Genomic DNA, 16,777 nt, shown 5'->3' on the forward strand with positions numbered 1-16,777 from the left:
AATCTGTTGGTACATTAGGAAGTGTGTCTGGGGTATACTGTGAATCTCTTGGTACATGAAAAGTGTGTCTGGGGTATACTGTGAATCTGTTGGTACATTAGGAAGTGTGTCTGGGGTATACTGTGAATCTGTTGGTACATTAGGAAGTGTGTCTGGGGTATACTGTGAATCTGCAGGTACATTAGGAAGTGTGTCTGGGGTATACTGTGAATCTGTTGGTACATTAGGAAGTGTGTCTGGGGTATACTGTGAATCTGTTGGTACCTGAAGAAATGTGTCTGGGGTATACTGTGCTCTCTAGATGTTCAAAGGAGGTAAATATACTTTCATGGAAAAGGTATTTTACACTCTTCAGTCCTTTCTGAAAACATAGCTGGAAGGCTGTGTCTATGAGGCAGAGTGGGTTGGAAATAAAAGGCATGGATGAGATAGCTTGTCTATGTCCGACGTGGACCCTAAACTGAGACCTGAGTGAACTTTTCACAATAGGGTTGATTGAGTGGTATTGTTTACTCAATGGTAGTGGAGCACAGACTAAGGAGACCAGGGATGGTAGTGGAGCACAGACTAAGGAGACCAGGGATGGTAGTGGAGCACAGACTAAGGAGACCAGGGATGGTAGGGGCACAGACTAAGGAGACCAGGGATGGTAGTGGAGCACAGACTAAGGAGACCAGGGATGGTAGTGGAGCACAGACTAAGGAGACCAGGGATGGTAGTGGAGCACAGACTAAGGAGACCAGGGATGGTAGTGGAGCACAGACTAAGGAGACCAGGGATGGTAGTGGAGCACAGACTAAGGAGACCAGGGATGGTAGTGGAGCACAGACTAAGGAGACCAGGGATGGTAGTGGAGCACAGACTAAGGAGACCAGGGATGGTAGTGGAGCACAGACTAAGGAGACCAGGGATGGTAGTGGAGCACAGACTAAGGAGACCAGGGATGGTAGTGGAGCACAGACTAAGGAGACCAGGGATGGTAGGGGCACAGACTAAGGAGACCAGGGATGGTAGTGGAGCACAGACTAAGGAGACCAGGGATGGTAGTGGAGCACAGACTAAGGAGACCAGGGATGGTAGTGGAGCACAGACTAAGGAGAGCAGGGATGGTAGTGGAGCACAGACTAAGGAGACCAGGGATGGTAGTGGAGCACAGACTAAGGAGACCAGGGATGGTAGTGGAGCACAGACTAAGGAGACCAGGGATGGTAGTGGAGCACAGACTAAGGAGACCAGGGATGGTAGTGGAGCACAGACTAAGGAGACCAGGGATGGTAGTGGAGCACAGACTAAGGAGACCAGGGATGGTGTTTGACATGAGTTTTTTTCCATAAAGGAACACACCGGTCCTTCCTCCTCTATGAATGTTCCTAGGCCGTCATTGTCTGAAATATACAGTGGGGAGAACAAGTATTTGATACACTGCCGATTTTGCAGGTTTTCCTACTTACAAAGCATGTAGAGGTCTGTAATTTTTATCATAGGTACACTTTAACTGTGAGAGACGGAATCTAAAACAAAAATCCAGAAAATCACATTGTATGATTTTTAAGTAATTAATTTGCATTTTATTGCATGACATAAGTATTTGATCACCTACCAACCAGTAAGAATTCCGGCTCTCACAGACCTGTTAGTTTTTCTTTAAGAAGCCCTCCTGTTCTCCACTCATTACCTGTATTAACTGCAACTGTTTGAACTCGTTACCTGTATAAAAGACACCTGTCCACACACTCAATCAAACAGACTCCAACCTCTCCACAATGGCCAAGACCAGAGAGCTGTGTAAGGACATCAGGGATAAAATTGTAGACCTACACAAGGCTGGGATGGGCTACAGGACAATAGGCAAGCAGCTTGGTGAGAAGGCAACAACTGTTGGTGCAATTATTAGAAAATGGAAGAAGTTCAAGATGACGGTCAATCACCCTCGGTCTGGGGCTCCATGCAAGATCTCACCTCGTGGGGCATCAATGATCATGAGGAAGGTGAGGGATCAGCCCAGAACTACACGGCAGGACCTGGTCAATGACCGGAAGAGAGCTGGGACCACAGTCTCAAAGAAAACCATTAGTAACACACTACGCCGTCATGGATTAAAATCCTGCAGCGCACGCAAGGTCCCCCTGCTCAAGCCAGCGCATGTCCAGGCCCGTCTGAAGTTTGCCAATGACCATCTGGATGATCCAGAGGAGGAATGGGAGAAGGTCATGTGGTCTGATGAGACAAAAATAGAGCTTTTTGGTCTAAACTCCACTCGCCGTGTTTGGAGGAAGAAGAAGGATGAGTACAACCCCAAGAACACCATCCCAACCGTGAAGCATGGAGGTGGAAACATCATTCTTTGGGGATGCTTTTCTGCAAAGGGGACAGGACGACTCTACCGTATTGAGGGGAGGATGGATGGGGCCATGTATCGCGAGATCTTGGCCAACAACCTCCTTCCCTCAGTAAGAGCATTGAAGATGGGTCGTGGCTGGGTCTTCCAGCATGACAACGACTCGAAACAGACAGCCAGGGCAACTAAGGAGTGCCTCCGTAAGAAGCATCTCAAGGTCCTGGAGTGGCCTAGCCAGTCTCCAGACCTGAACCCAATAGAAAATCTTTGGAGGGAGCTGAAAGTCCGTATTGCCCAGCGACAGCCCCGAAACCTGAAAGATCTGGAGAAGGTCTGTATGGAGGAGTGGGACAAAATCCCTGCTGCAGTGTGTGCAAACCTGGTCAAGAACTACAGGAAACGTATGATCTCTGTAATTGCAAACAAAGGTTTCTGTACCAAATATTAAGTTCTGCTTTTCTGATGTATCAAATACTTATGTCATGCAATAAAATGCAAATGAATTACTTAAAAATCATACAATGTGATTTTCTGGATTTTTGTTTTAGATTCCGTCTCTCACAGTTAAAGTGTACCTATGATAAAAATTACAGACCTCTACATGCTTTGTAAGTAGGAAAACCTGCAAAATCGGCAGTGTATCAAATACTTGTTCTCCCCACTGTATATATATTTATTTTTTAATGTAAAAACCCAAAAGGTTATCTTGTGAATATTAGCAGTACAGTAGTAATGGAGGACAAGGGTCCCCCTCTCCTTTCTGTCTCTCCAAAAAACACTTGACGCAACCGTGGGACCTTTTTATTCCAAATTTAAGTAGATAGATAGTAGCTGTCTATTCAAAAATATATACTGGTTGTTGGATTCCTAATGTCTACTCAAAAGGTAGGAAGAAGTTTGGTCCTAATTGGATGTTGGACACTATATTTATAGAATATTATGTGAATCCTTATAAATCAAAAGGGCTAATCAATTAGCTTCATTTCCTCAGAGATCAGTTGCTGAAATGACATGGAATGCCTCAGCTGTTTTTCCTACGTCTGTAGCAGCAGTTGGAATTTACAGTTATCCATCCCTGTGATTGGGTAGGGTAACTCCTACTCTTACAGGTTAGTAGAGAGGTCAGGTAATATGGGAGTTCGACTGTGCCTAAGAACAGCCCTTAGCCGTGGTATATTGGCCATATACCACAAACCCCCGGGGTGCCTTATTGCTATTATAAACAGGTTACAAAGGTAATTAGAGCAGTAAAAATAAATGTTTTGACATACCTGTGGTATACGGGCCTAATTGCTTAAATAAACGATATATACTCCCCTACGTATTTATTCAGACAGGGAAGATAACAGTTTAATGTGACTCTATACTCCAGAATTTTAGATATGAGATCAAATGCTTCATATGAGACAGCACAGAACGTCACCTTTTATTTGAGGGTATTTTCAGGGTATCTGTTCTACCATTTAGAAATAAAATGACTTCATGTATCTAGTCTCTCACATTTGAATGCGTCATAAGTATTTGGCCAAAATTCCCTTATATGTGTATTGAAGTAGTCATAAGTTTAGTATTTGGTCTCACATTCCTATAACATAATAACTACATCGAGCTTGTGACTCTACAAACATGTTGGATGCATTTGCAGTTTGTTTTGGTTGTGTTTCAGATGATGTTGTACCCAACAGAAATTAACGGTAAATAATGTATCGTGTCATACGAGTCACACAAGAATAGAATATGTTTCTGAACACTTGTATATTAATGTGGATGCTAACACGATTAGGGATAATCATGAATGGATCATGAATAATAATGAGTGAGAAAGGTAGAGCCATACCCCTCATACCTCTAAAAAATGTGAACCTCCCCTGTTATTGGTCATTAAACGCTTCAGTGTCCTAATAAAAAGATAGGGGAGTGTAGCCGAGGGTAGAGGAGAAGGCGGAAACTTTTCAGTTCCTCGGCGTACACATCACAGACAAACTGAAATGGTCAGACAGTGTAGTGAAGAAGGTGCAACAGCGTCTCTTCAACCTCATGAGGCTGAAGAAATAAAATGTCATTTCATTAACGTCTGCTAACCATGTGTATGTGACCAATAACACTTGATTTGGTACTTAAACGTTGTATATCTCCACTGTCCTCATGAACAGATAGGGGAGAGTAGCCGAGGGCTTGAAGGAATGGAACAACTCTAATTCAGTCTCCACTGTCCTAATGAACAGATAGGGGAGAGTAGCGGAGGGCTTGAAGGAATGGAACAACTCTAATTCAGTCTCCACTGTCCTAATGAACAGATAGGGGAGAGTAGCGGAGGGCTTGAAGGAATGGAACAACTCTAATTCAGTCTCCACTGTCCTAATGAACAGATAGGGGAGAGTAGCGGAGGGCTTGAAGGAATGGAACAACTCTAATTCAGTCTCCACTGTCCTAATGAACAGATAGGGGAGAGTAGCTTGAAGGAATGGAACAACTCTAATTCAGTCTCCACTGTCCTAATGAACAGATAGGGGGGAGTAGCTGAGGGCTTGAAGGAATGGAACAACTCTAATTCATAGACAGAGCTGTGGATGCAAGGACCGACCATGAGATCAAAATGATCGTTTTAAATACGTTTTGAGTCAAATACAGTGTTTGTTTACATTTGCATTGTTTACACACAACGGAGCTTTACGAGCTTATATTTGGGGTTCTGGTGAGGAGCACATTTCAGTGCAATGCCCCTTTGGCTTTAAAACCACACATTAGTTCAACAACTGCAGAGTTTCTGGCTGTGTTTTTAAGACAGTACTCACTGGTGTTAATCAGATCTTCAGTCTCCTCTTCCTCTCCCTCTTCATCTCTCCAAACGTCTTCCTCCTCCTCTTTTATTGAGATAGCCTCCTCTTCCACTCCAAAAGGTTCTTCCTCTTCTTTAAACGTGATACTGATAGCCTCCTCTTCCTCTTCTTTCATTCTGAAAGCTTCTTCCTCTCCTTTTACGGAAACATCCTCCTCTTCCCCCTCTTCTTTCACGACAACGTTCAGCCACAGACCCTCTTTCTCCGTCCAGCAGACCTCTTCTTTAGCAGGAGGAGAGTAGCTTGGTGAACTCATGGTCGGAGATGTTAGCTAACTAGCTAGCGTTCGTTAGCCTAGTGATAGGCTAATTTATCAAGCCAGCTACCTAACAACGTATATATGAAATTAAATGGGGAAACTAGCTAGCTATAAGACATACGTATTTTTAAAACACAGGTGCAACTATACAACGACTATTTTATCGAGAAAGGCAGTGAGGTGGCTGACTAGCTGCTGTTGTTGTTGTTGACGAAGAAACGTCCACTAGATTATACGTCACACTAGCAGTGTCGCCTGAAAGACGCACTTCGCCTTCTGCCGACTGGAGTGCGTCACGCTTTTGAGAGAAATTTTTATTTTATTTCCAGACAAAAAAATATCTATTTTTTTTTTTTAATTTCTTTCATCAAATAATAATAAAATAATGTGCGGCAAGTAGCCTAACGGTTATAACGGTTATAGCGGTTTGAATACCAGAGTTGAACAGGAAAACATCTGAAAGATCAGTTGATGTGTATTTGAGCAATGGTTGACCCTGTAAAACAACACAACACATTACACTGCACCTATCATACTACTATGTCTGACCCTGTAACACAACACATGACACTGCACCTATCATAATACTATGTCTGACCCTGTAAAACAACACATTACACTGCACCTATCATACTACTATGACTGACCCTGTAAAACAACACCTATCATACTACTATGACTGACCCTGTAACACAACACCTATCATACTACTATGGCTGACCCTGTAAAACAACACATTACACTGCACCAAAGAAATGCCACCCCACACCATGATTGACCCACCGCCAAACCGGTCATGCTGGAGGATGTTGCAGGCAGCAGAACGTTCTCCACGGCGTCTCCAGACTCTGTCACGTCTGTCACATGTGCTCAGTGTGAACCTGCTTTCATCTGTGAAGAGCACAGGGCGCCAGTGGCGTATTTGCCAATCTTGGTGTTCTCTGGCAAATGCCAAACGTCCTGCATGGTGTTGGGCTGTAAGCACAACCCCCACCTGTGGACGTCGGGCCCTCATACCACCCTCATGGAGTCTGTTTCTGACCGTTTGAGCAGACACATGTGTAACAGTATAACTTTAGTACGTCCCCTCGCCCCGAACCTTGGGCGCGAACCAGGGACCCTCTGCACACATCAACAACTGACACCCACGAAGCGTCGTTACCCATCGCTCCACAAAAGCCACGGCCCTTGCAGAGCAAGGGGCAACACTACTTCTAGGTTTCAGAGCAAGTGACGTAACTGATTGAAACGCTATTAGCGCGTACCCGCTAACTAGCTAGCCATTTCACATCCGTTGCACATGCACATTTGTGGCCTGCTGGAGGTCATTTTGCAGGGCTCTGGCAGTGCTCCTCCTGCTCCTCCTTGCACAAAGGCGGAGGTAGCGGTCCTGCTGCTGGGTTGTTGCCCTCCTCCACGTCTCCTGATGTACTGGCCTGTCTCCTGGTAGCGCCTCCATGCTCTGGACACTACGCTGACAGACACAGCAAACCTTCTTGCCACAGCTCGCATTGATGTGCCATCCTGGATGAGCTGCACTACCTGAGCCACTTACGTGGGTTGTAGACTCCGTCTCATGCTACCACTAGAGTGAAAGCACCGCCAGCATTCAAAAGTGACCAAAACATCAGCAAGGAAGCATGGGAACTGAGAAGTTGTCTGTGGTCACCACCTGCAGAACCACTCCTTTATTGGGGGTGTCTTGCTAATTGCCTATAATTTCCACCTGTTGTCTATTCCATTTGCACAACAGCATGTGAAATTTATTGTCAATCAGTGTTGCTTCCTAAGTGGACAGTTTGATTTCACAGAAGTGTGATTGACTTGGAGTTACATTGTGTTGTTTAAGTGTTCCCTTTATTTTTTTGAGCAGTGTATATCTCCCATTTCCATGTGTTTTTTAGTTGTGTTAGTTTCAACATCACGTACATCCTGATTTCCCCCCCTAATCGATATCAGTAATTTATACATATTACTTTATGTTCTATATTATACATATTAACAAACATTTGGTTTTGATATTTCATATTTACAATTCATATAACATTTAGTAATCAATTATGTATACAATCAACTGACAATTTTCGGGTATAATTATGTCAGTTAGGTCAGGTCAGTTTATATTATACAGGAAGTATTATTAAAGAGATGCTTTACATTGAAATACAGATAGATGCAGTAGTCCCAGAGTTAATGATCCAAGGTCAGTTTATATTATACAGGAAATATTATTAAAGAGATGCTTTACATTGAAATACAGAGAGATGCAGTAGTCCCAGAGTTAATGATCCCAGGTCAGTTTTGCATTTCACCTCCTGATTGATGATTAACAATGTTAGAATAAAAAATTAAAACACAAGGCTTAAACATGCTCTCTCTCTCCATCTGTCTCTCGTCTGCAGATATGTTTTGATGTGAGAGGATGCCAACCCCCAGTCCCATCATCGCCACCTCACCTGCTTTTAAGATGACCTTTGGGCCGACTAGAGACACTGTTATGTAATTGTGATGAACTGAGAGAATATTTAGGTAGCACTGTGATTCATTAATCATGTGCTGCCTTCCCTGCTCCTATGTGCTTACCTCTTTCCCTTTCTGTCTTTTACACCTCTCTCTCCACCTCTTTCTTCATCTGTTTTTATAATTCACAACAGATGTGCATTGAAGTACAGATTGAACTTGTATTTATAACACTTGGATAATGAGCTTTTCAATAAAGCGTTTCACATTCTCTACTGGTTGAAATGAAGTGTAATGTGATGAAATACTCCACCTATCCTGTGTTTATCAGATCAATGCAGATGAAGGGCATTAGATGTTGAGATGAACCGGTGTTGGAGTATTTACATGATGCATAGGAAGTGTAGTGTACTGTTTTTTAACATTATATTTCTGTATATATGAATTAACTAGTTAAATCCTGTTTCTAGTCTATTAATTACAACGTCTAACCATTGATGTTCCAGGACCAAGATTGGTAAACACTGTTGAAGTGTAGAATTGTAATACATACATGCAGACACAGCGTCATTCAAAGACTGGAATTTGACACTACAATGTGGGGATCTCATGCATGGTAATAACTACATGTATATACGACTTTTATCCTTGGCACAACATGATATTATATTCTACTCAATCCATAGGCTTCATTAATGTCATTCAGGCTGTTTTGAAGTTGATACAACTGGCTATGATAGCTGAGGTTCATAGCTAGGTTCTGAACTAATATGTATACCAAACGTTTGGGTCCATACACAGATCGGCTAGATAGCTAGCTACACATCCATGGGCATACAGGGATTTGAATCATCCACTGCACAATAAGCAAGAACATAGCTAGCTACGTGATTTCATCTATCTGCATGGCAAATATCAGCAAGGAAAGCGTACAAAATTATACATTCAATTTGCAGTAAATTCTTCAGCTAGCTAGATTCTATACATCCACTGTTTCCCAAAACGACAGCCTGGTTTGCTGGTTGTTTCAGGAGTCCCTAAAACAACCAGAATTACAATTTCATACTCATGTCACAACACCCATAAAGCTAGTCAGCTAGCTGGCTAAATCACGATTTTCGTAAATGAACTATGATAAAAAAAAATGCATAATCGTTTTTCTCTACATGAACTAACATTCCTGTCAACTGTACATGTCTTTTGCATGATTAGTTATGACGTTATAATCCCTTACATTTGCTTCCATCCTAGTATTTATGTTCGTCATCTTTGATGCAGTTCAGTTCTGTGTAGTGGTTCCCCTCTCTCCTAGTTTTTCTGTCCGCCATCTTTGCTGAAGAAAGTCTAACAGTCACTAGCGCAGCAGCAGCCTCCCCCGGTCCTAGTGCCGGCCCGGTAAGATGTTTAAGATGCGATGGAACGGTTGACGAAATAAGAAATCACAGAAAAAATATATTGACTGATATTGATTTATTTAGGGGGGGGCTAATTCATATTTTGGTTCTAGCGACGTCCCTGATTCCTACCCTTTAATTTTTTGTGTGAAAATTTAATTTACATTTTACTCAACTGCGTTGCCCACTCCAGTCAGCATATAGCGGTCTGCGACTTTAAGGCAATGCTGCTACTGTGACGTATATTCTAGTGGACGGAACGCTTCTTTCAACAGCAGCAACAGTCAGTCAGCAACCTCGGTAGCTTGCTAGCCAAAATAGACGAACCAATAAAGCTCTTTAGACGCTTTAGTGTATATTTGCCACTGTATTTTAAAACCACTTCTGTCGCCTAGTTAGTTATCCGTTTTCATTTCATATTTACGGTATTGTTTTTATTATTCATCTAGCGGGCTGGTTAAGTTAGCATTAGCCTAGCTAGCTAACATCTTCAACCATGAGGTCACTAAGCTACTCTCTTGTTAATGAAGAGAAGGACTGCTGGACGGAGAAAGAAGCTATCGTCAAAGAGGAGAAGGAAGAGGAGGATATCACAGTAAACGAAGAAGTAGAGGGTGAGGCTGTTACAGTGAAAGAAGAAGAGACAGACGTTACAGTGAAAGAAGAGGAAGACGCGTTCAGATTGAAAGAGGAAGAGGATGTTACAGTAAAAGAAGAGGAGGAGGAAGAGAAAGAGGAGGATGCAGTTTTTGGAGTGAAAGAGGAGGATGGGGAGATGACTGTCACATTGGAAGAAGAGAAGGAGGAAACTGAATATCTGGACTCGGTTTCCCAAACGCATCTTAAGGCATCCAATGGTTCTAACGATGAACGGGCCCTGATTAACACTAGTAAGTACTACCTTAAAAACAGAGGCACAAACTCTGCAGTTGTTGAACTGTTTTATTTTTTTATTTAACCAGGTGGCTATGATGTCATAATGATAGTTTAACATGGTGACCATGATGTCATAATGATAGTTTAACCAGGTGGCCATGATGTCATAATGATAGTTTAACCAGGTGGCCATGGTGTCAAAAGTTAAGACTTTTTGTATTTAACCAGGTAGGCCAGTTGAGAACAAGTTCTCATTTACAACTGCGACCTGGCCAAGATTAAGCAAAGCAGTGTGACACAGACAACAACATAGAGTTACACATGGAATAACATGGAATAAACAATAAACAAGCCAATAACACAATAAACAAGTCAATGACACAGTAGAAAAAAAGAAAGTCTATATATAGTGTGTGCAAAAGGCATGAGGTAGGCAATGAATAGTCCATAGTAGCGAAGAATTACAATTTAGCAGATTAACACTGGAGTGATAAATGAGCAGATGATGATGTGCAAGTAGAGATACTGGTGTGCAAAAGAGCAGAAAAGTACATGTACAGCTGCAGCGATCGGTTAGCTGCTCAGATAGCTGATGTTTAAAGTTGGTGAGGGAAATATAAGTCTCCAGCTTCAGCGAATTTTGAAATTCGCTCCAGTCACTGGAAGGATGTGTGGTGTTAAAGGGGAAATCTGCAATTACCACATCCATATTTTGATTTTTAAATTATTTATTTATAGCCATTGATTCTTGAAGAATATAACACATGCCTCATGAGCTTAGTTCAACTGTTGTACCCCATCAGAACACCAAATAAGCTTTTTTTACTCCAATGTATAGAAACAATGTAAATCAACAGACTCAACATGGTTAAAACTATAATGTTGATATCATGGATGGTCAGTCCTTGCATCCATAGGTCTGTCTATGAATTTGAAAGTAGTTACATTTCTCCAGCCCCATCCATCTTATTAGCAAAATAGTGGTGGAATTACAGCTTTGTTATTGGTTGATTGATTCTTGTGTGGCTTTTTTAAAGGGACAACCTAGTATTTAAACAGCAACAAAATGGCTGCCCAGAGACTTGGTTTGGTAAACAGCTGAGGGATGGGGGCTGGGATGGGGTCTGGAGAAATGTAACCACTCTCAAATTAATAGAGAAAGCTATTGTATCAACCGTAACCCAAAACCTAGCGACCTCGTCAAGAAGTTCAGACATCTTGGCAAAACAGTTTTAAGGTGTTGGCTTGACAGTCGCTGGACCCAGGTTTGAGTCCAGCTCAGGGCAACCCCCTGAATTCACTACACTATGAATACAAGGACTGGCCATCCATGATGTCATAATGATATTTTAACCAGGTCATCTAAATGAAAATTATACAAATCTAAAAGTAACTTTTATTGCCATTGCCACCTATGTAAAAAATAGCCTGCATAAAGCCAACAAATAAAAATATTGCAAATAACTGTCCTATAAATCACATGGCCTGTCCATAACGAACTTGAAACATTGTATAAAATATTCTGGGCCCTCAGTTTCCCGTGCCTGTGAGTTCTCGACCGACACAGCTGTAGGCTATTTGTGAAAGGGATAAGAAGTAATCAGGTGTTTTGACATTTCCACTGGATCAGATTATTACATTTTTCCCTTTTGTGCCGAGTGGTTATCGAAAGGGTGAGAGCTGGAAATATTTTTCAAATACTTTGAGGAGTTATTCTCCTTTGCAATTGACTTTGATTAGACTTTGTTTACTTGCTGTTTGAGGTGGGGGGAAAAATGTGCTTTGAGAAGCTCCACAACTCAGTGGTGGTGCATTAAGACAATCAGAAATACTATCAGACATCCCCATATGGGCACATTTATAGGCCTACATTTGTGTGCAGGCCAGGTAGACTAGTCCTACTTCTATATGTGTAACCAGGTAGACTTGTTTTACATCTATATGTGTAACCAGGTAGACTAGTTTTACATCTATATGTGTAACTAGGTAGACTAGTCCTACTTCTATATGTGTAACCAGGTAGACTAGTTTTACATCTATATGTGTAACTAGGTAGACTAGTCCTACTTCTATATGTGTAACCAGGTAAACTAGTCCTACTTATATATGTGTCACCAGGTAGACTAGTCCTACTTCTATATGTGTCACCAGGTAGACTAGTCCTACTTCTATATGTGTCACCAGGTAGACTAGTCCTACTTCTATATGTGTCACCAGGTAGACTAGTCCTACTTCTATATGTGTCACCAGGTAGACTAGTCCTACTTCTATATGTGTCACCAGGTAGACTAGTCCTACTTCTATGTGTGTAACCAGGTAGACTAGTCCTACTTCTATGTGTGTAACCAGGTAGACTAGTCCTACTTCTATGTGTGTAACCAGGTAGACTAGTCCTACTTCTATGTGTGTAACCAGGTAGACTAGTCCTACTTCTATATGTGTAACCAGGTAGACTAGTCCTACTTCTATATGTGTAACCAGGTAGACTAGTCCTACTTCTATATGTGTAACCAGGTAGACTAGTCCTACTTCTATATGTGTAACCAGGTAGACTAGTCCTACTTCTATATGTGTAATCAGGTAGACTAGTCCTACTTCTATATGTGTAACCAGGTAGACTAGTTCTACTTCTATATGTGTAACCAGGTAGACTAGTTCTACTTCTATATGTGTAACCAGGTAGACTAGTTCTACTTCTATATGTGTAACCAGGTAGACTAGTCCTACTTCTATATGTGTAACCAGGTAGACTAGTCCTACTTCTATATGTGTAACCAGGTAGACTAGTCCTACTTCTATATGTGTAACCAGGTAGACTAGTCCTACTTCTATATGTGTAACCAGGTAGACTAGTCCTACTTCTATATGTGTAACCAAGTAGACTAGTCCTACTTCTATATGTGTAACCAGGTAGACTAGTCCTACTTCTATATGTGTAACCAGGTAGACTAGTCCTACTTCTATATGTGTAACCAGGTAGACTAGTCCTACTTCTATATGTGTAACCAGGTAGACTAGTCCTACTTCTATATGTGTAACCAGGTAGACTAGTCCTACTTCTATATGTGTAACCAGGTAGACTAGTCCTACTTCTATATGTGTAATCAGGTAGACTAGTCCTACTTCTATATGTGTTGTTGGGTAGACTAGTCCTACTTCTATATGTCAGGTAGACTAGTCCTACTTCTATATGTGTAACCAGGTAGACTAGTCCTACTTCTATATGTGTTGTTGGGTAGACTAGTCCTACTTCTATATGTGTAATCAGGTAGACTAGTCCTACTTCTATATGTGTTGTCAGGTAGACTAGTCCTACTTCTATATGTGTAACCAGGTAGACTAGTCCTACTTCTATATGTGTAATCAGGTTGACTAGTCCTACTACTATATGAGTAGTTAGGTGTGCGTCCTTACTCAACATTGACAGGAGTGTTTCAAACAAAACACAATTAATAAATTGACAAAACTGACGTATTTTGTGGGGTCAGGTCTGGGTGGTCTGCCAGGGGCCGTTTCATTTAGTATCCGTTTGGGTCGGCATGGGGAATGATTGTATTTTCCCATAGTATGTTGTACCGAGGTTGACCGACTATCTTCAAGATAGAACTGCCAAAGGGGGAGGAGTTGCAATCTACTGCATAGATGGCCTGCAAAGTCCTCGGGGTTTCGCCTGCTAAATAAGTTCTGTTATACACACAGACATGATTCAAACATTTTTAGAAACTTCAGAGTGTTTTCTATCCAAATCTACTAATAATATGCATATCTTATCTTCTGGGGATGAGTAACTGGCAGTTGAATTTGGGTATGCTTTTCATCCAAACGTGAAATTGCTGGCCCCTATCCTAGAGAAGTTAGATAACGATTAAACGATCACCCCTCATCACTGTCAAACGCTCCCTAAAACACTTCTGCAAGCAGGCCTTTCTAATCGACCTGGCCTGGGTATCCTGGTATCCTCCCGTCGGTAGAGGATGCCTGGTTGTTCTTTAAAAGTAAATTCCTCACCATCTTAAATAAGCAAGAAATGTAGAACTAAGAACAGATATAGCCCTTGGTTCACTCCAGACCTGACTGCCCTCGACCAGCACAGAAACATCCTGTGGCGTACTGCACTAGCATCGAATAGTCCCCGCGATATGCAACTTTTCAGAGAAGTCAGGAACCAATACACACAGTCAGTTAGGAAAGCAAATGCAAGCTTTTTCAAACTTTTCAAACAGAAATGTGCATCCTGTAGCTCTAACTCCAAAAAGTTGTGGGACACTGTAAAGTCCATGGAGAATAAGAGCACCTAATCTCAGCTGCCCACTGCACTGAGGCTAGGAAACACTGTCACCACCGATAAATCCACGATAATCGAGAGTTTCAATAAGCATTTCTCTATGGCTGGCCATGCTTTCCTCCTGGCTACTCCAACCCCGGCCAACAGCTACTTCCCCAAGCCTCCCCAGCTTCTCCTTCACCCAAATCCAGATAGCTGATGTTCTGAAAGAGTTGCAAAACCTGGACCCGTACAAATCAGCTGGGCTAGACAAGCTGGACCCTCTCTTTTCTTTCCATTGTGGCAACCCCTATTACTAGTCTGTTCAACCTCTCTTTAGTATCGTCCGAGATTCCTAAAGATTGGAACGCTTCCTCCGTCATCCCCCTCTTCAAAGGGTGTGACAATCTAGAACCAAACTGTTACAGACCTATATCCATCCTGCCCTGCCTTTCCAAAGTCTTCGACAGCCAAGTTGACAAACAGATCACTGACCATTTAGAATCCCACCGTACCTTCTCCGCTGTGTAATCCCGTTTCCGAGCTGGTCACGGGTGCACCTCAGCCTCGCTCAAGTTACTAAACGATATCATAACCGCCATCGATAAAAGACAGTACTGTGCAGCCGTCTTCATCAACCTGACCAAGGCTTTCGACTCTGTCAATCACCGTATTCTTATCGGCAGAATTAACCGCCTTGGTTTCTCAAATGACTGACTCGCCTGGTTCACCCACTACTTCTTAGACAGAGTTCAGTGTGTCAAATCGGAGGGCCTGTTGTGTGGAGCTCTGGCAGTCTCTATGGGGGTACCACAGGGTTCAATTCTCGGACCGACTCTTTTCTCTTTATATACCAATGATGTTGCTCTTGCTGCGGTTGATTCCTTGATCCACCTCTACGCAGACCACACCATTCTGTATACATCTGGCCCTTCTTTGGACACTGTGTTAACAAACCTCCAAATGAGCTTCAATGCCATACAACACTCCATCCGTGGCTCCCAACTGCTCTTAAACGCTAGTAAAACTAAATGCATGCTCTTCAACTGATCGCTGCCTGCACCCGCCCGTCCAGCATGACTACTCTGGACGGTTCTGACTTAGAAAATGTGGACAACTATAAATACCTAGGTGTCTGGCTAGACTAAACTCTCCTTCCAGACTAATATTAAGCATTTCCAATCCCAAATTAAATCTAGAATCGGCTTCCTATTTCGCAACAAAGCCTCCTTCACTCACGCTGCCAAACATACCCTCGTAAAACTGACTATCCTGCCGATCCATGACTTCGGTGATGTCATTTTCAAAATAGCCTCCAACACTCTACTCAGCAAACTGGATGTAGTCTATCACAGTGCCATCCGTTTTGTCACCAAAGCCCCATATACCACCCACCACTGCGACCTGTATGCTCTCGTTGGCTGGCCCTCGCTACATATTCGTCGCCAAACCCACTGGCTCCAGGTCATCTTTAAGTCTTTGCTAGGCCGCCTTAATTCAGCTCACTGGTCACCATAGCAACACCCACCCATAGCACGCGCTCCAGGAGGTATATCTCACTGGTCATCCCCAAAGCCAACACCTACTTTGGCCGCCTTTCCTTCCAGCTCTCTGCTGCCAATGACTGGAACGAATTGCAAAAGGTTGGAGACTTATATCTCCCTCACTAACTTTAAGCATCAGCTATCTGAGCAGCGTACCGCTCGCTGCAGCTGTGCACAGCCCATCCAACTACCTACCTCATCCCCATTTTTTTTTTTTTACTTTTTTTGCTCTTTTGCACATCAGTATTTCTACTTGCACATCATCATCTGCACATCTGTCACTCCAGTGTTAATTTCAAAATTTGTAATTACTAAGCTACTATGGCCTATTTATTGCCTTACCTCCTTACTCCATTTGCACACACTGTATATAGATTTTTCTATTGTGTTATTGACTGTACGTTTGTTTATCCCACGTGTAACTCTGTGTTGTTTTTGTCGCACTGCTTTGCTTTATCTTGGCCAGGTTGCAGTTGTATATGAGAACTTGTTCTCAACTGGCCGACCTGGTTAAATAAAGCTGAAATAAATAAATAATAATAATCGTAACTTTATTGACAACACCCAAATTGATACTGTCATTAACGCGGTTCTTCAATAATTACACATCATTCTTAATACTGTAGCTGTTTAGTTAGTCACATGTTCAACTATCATCAGCTGAATCAGGAAATCATTTTCTGAATGACAGTCAAATGACAAACATCACGACATGCAAAAACAACCAAAGTGCTTCTTCATTCATTACTCCGGTAAAGACAGTTATGCCGTGCTCCACGTTGGATCAAACATCCCTAACAAA

General features: G+C 42.3%; 1 protein-coding gene, 1 long non-coding RNA gene and 1 pseudogene across 4 annotated transcripts in view; 1 reads left to right on the forward strand and 2 right to left on the reverse strand.

Annotated features, from left to right (window-relative positions):
- The window catches only part of LOC139542145 (zinc finger protein 665-like), a 294,018-nt pseudogene extending 288,305 nt beyond the window's left edge, over window positions 1-5,713 (reverse strand).
- A 1,559-nt stretch (window positions 5,714-7,272) lies between these two features.
- Window positions 7,273-9,229, reverse strand: LOC139550581 (uncharacterized). Its single transcript, XR_011670080.1, has 2 exons — window positions 9,132-9,229; window positions 7,273-8,934 (listed from the first exon to the last, which is right to left on the reverse strand). It is a non-coding gene; the product is annotated as an uncharacterized lncRNA (long non-coding RNA).
- Window positions 9,230-9,523: 294 nt separating this feature from the next.
- Window positions 9,524-16,777, forward strand: part of LOC139548080 (zinc finger protein ZFP2-like) — a 301,764-nt gene continuing 294,510 nt past the window's right edge. For 2 of the 3 annotated variants that reach the window (XM_071357420.1, XM_071357430.1), the window contains exon 1: window positions 9,524-10,181. In XM_071357420.1, the coding sequence (XP_071213521.1) occupies window positions 9,788-10,181 (394 nt within the window). In that variant the 5' untranslated portion in view covers window positions 9,524-9,787. The remainder of the gene's footprint in view (window positions 10,182-16,777) is intronic. The other variant, XM_071357437.1, reaches the window with a different exon arrangement.

Source organism: Salvelinus alpinus, chromosome 2 (assembly GCF_045679555.1).
Source record: "Salvelinus alpinus chromosome 2, SLU_Salpinus.1, whole genome shotgun sequence".
Classification (NCBI taxonomy): domain Eukaryota; kingdom Metazoa; phylum Chordata; class Actinopteri; order Salmoniformes; family Salmonidae; genus Salvelinus; species Salvelinus alpinus.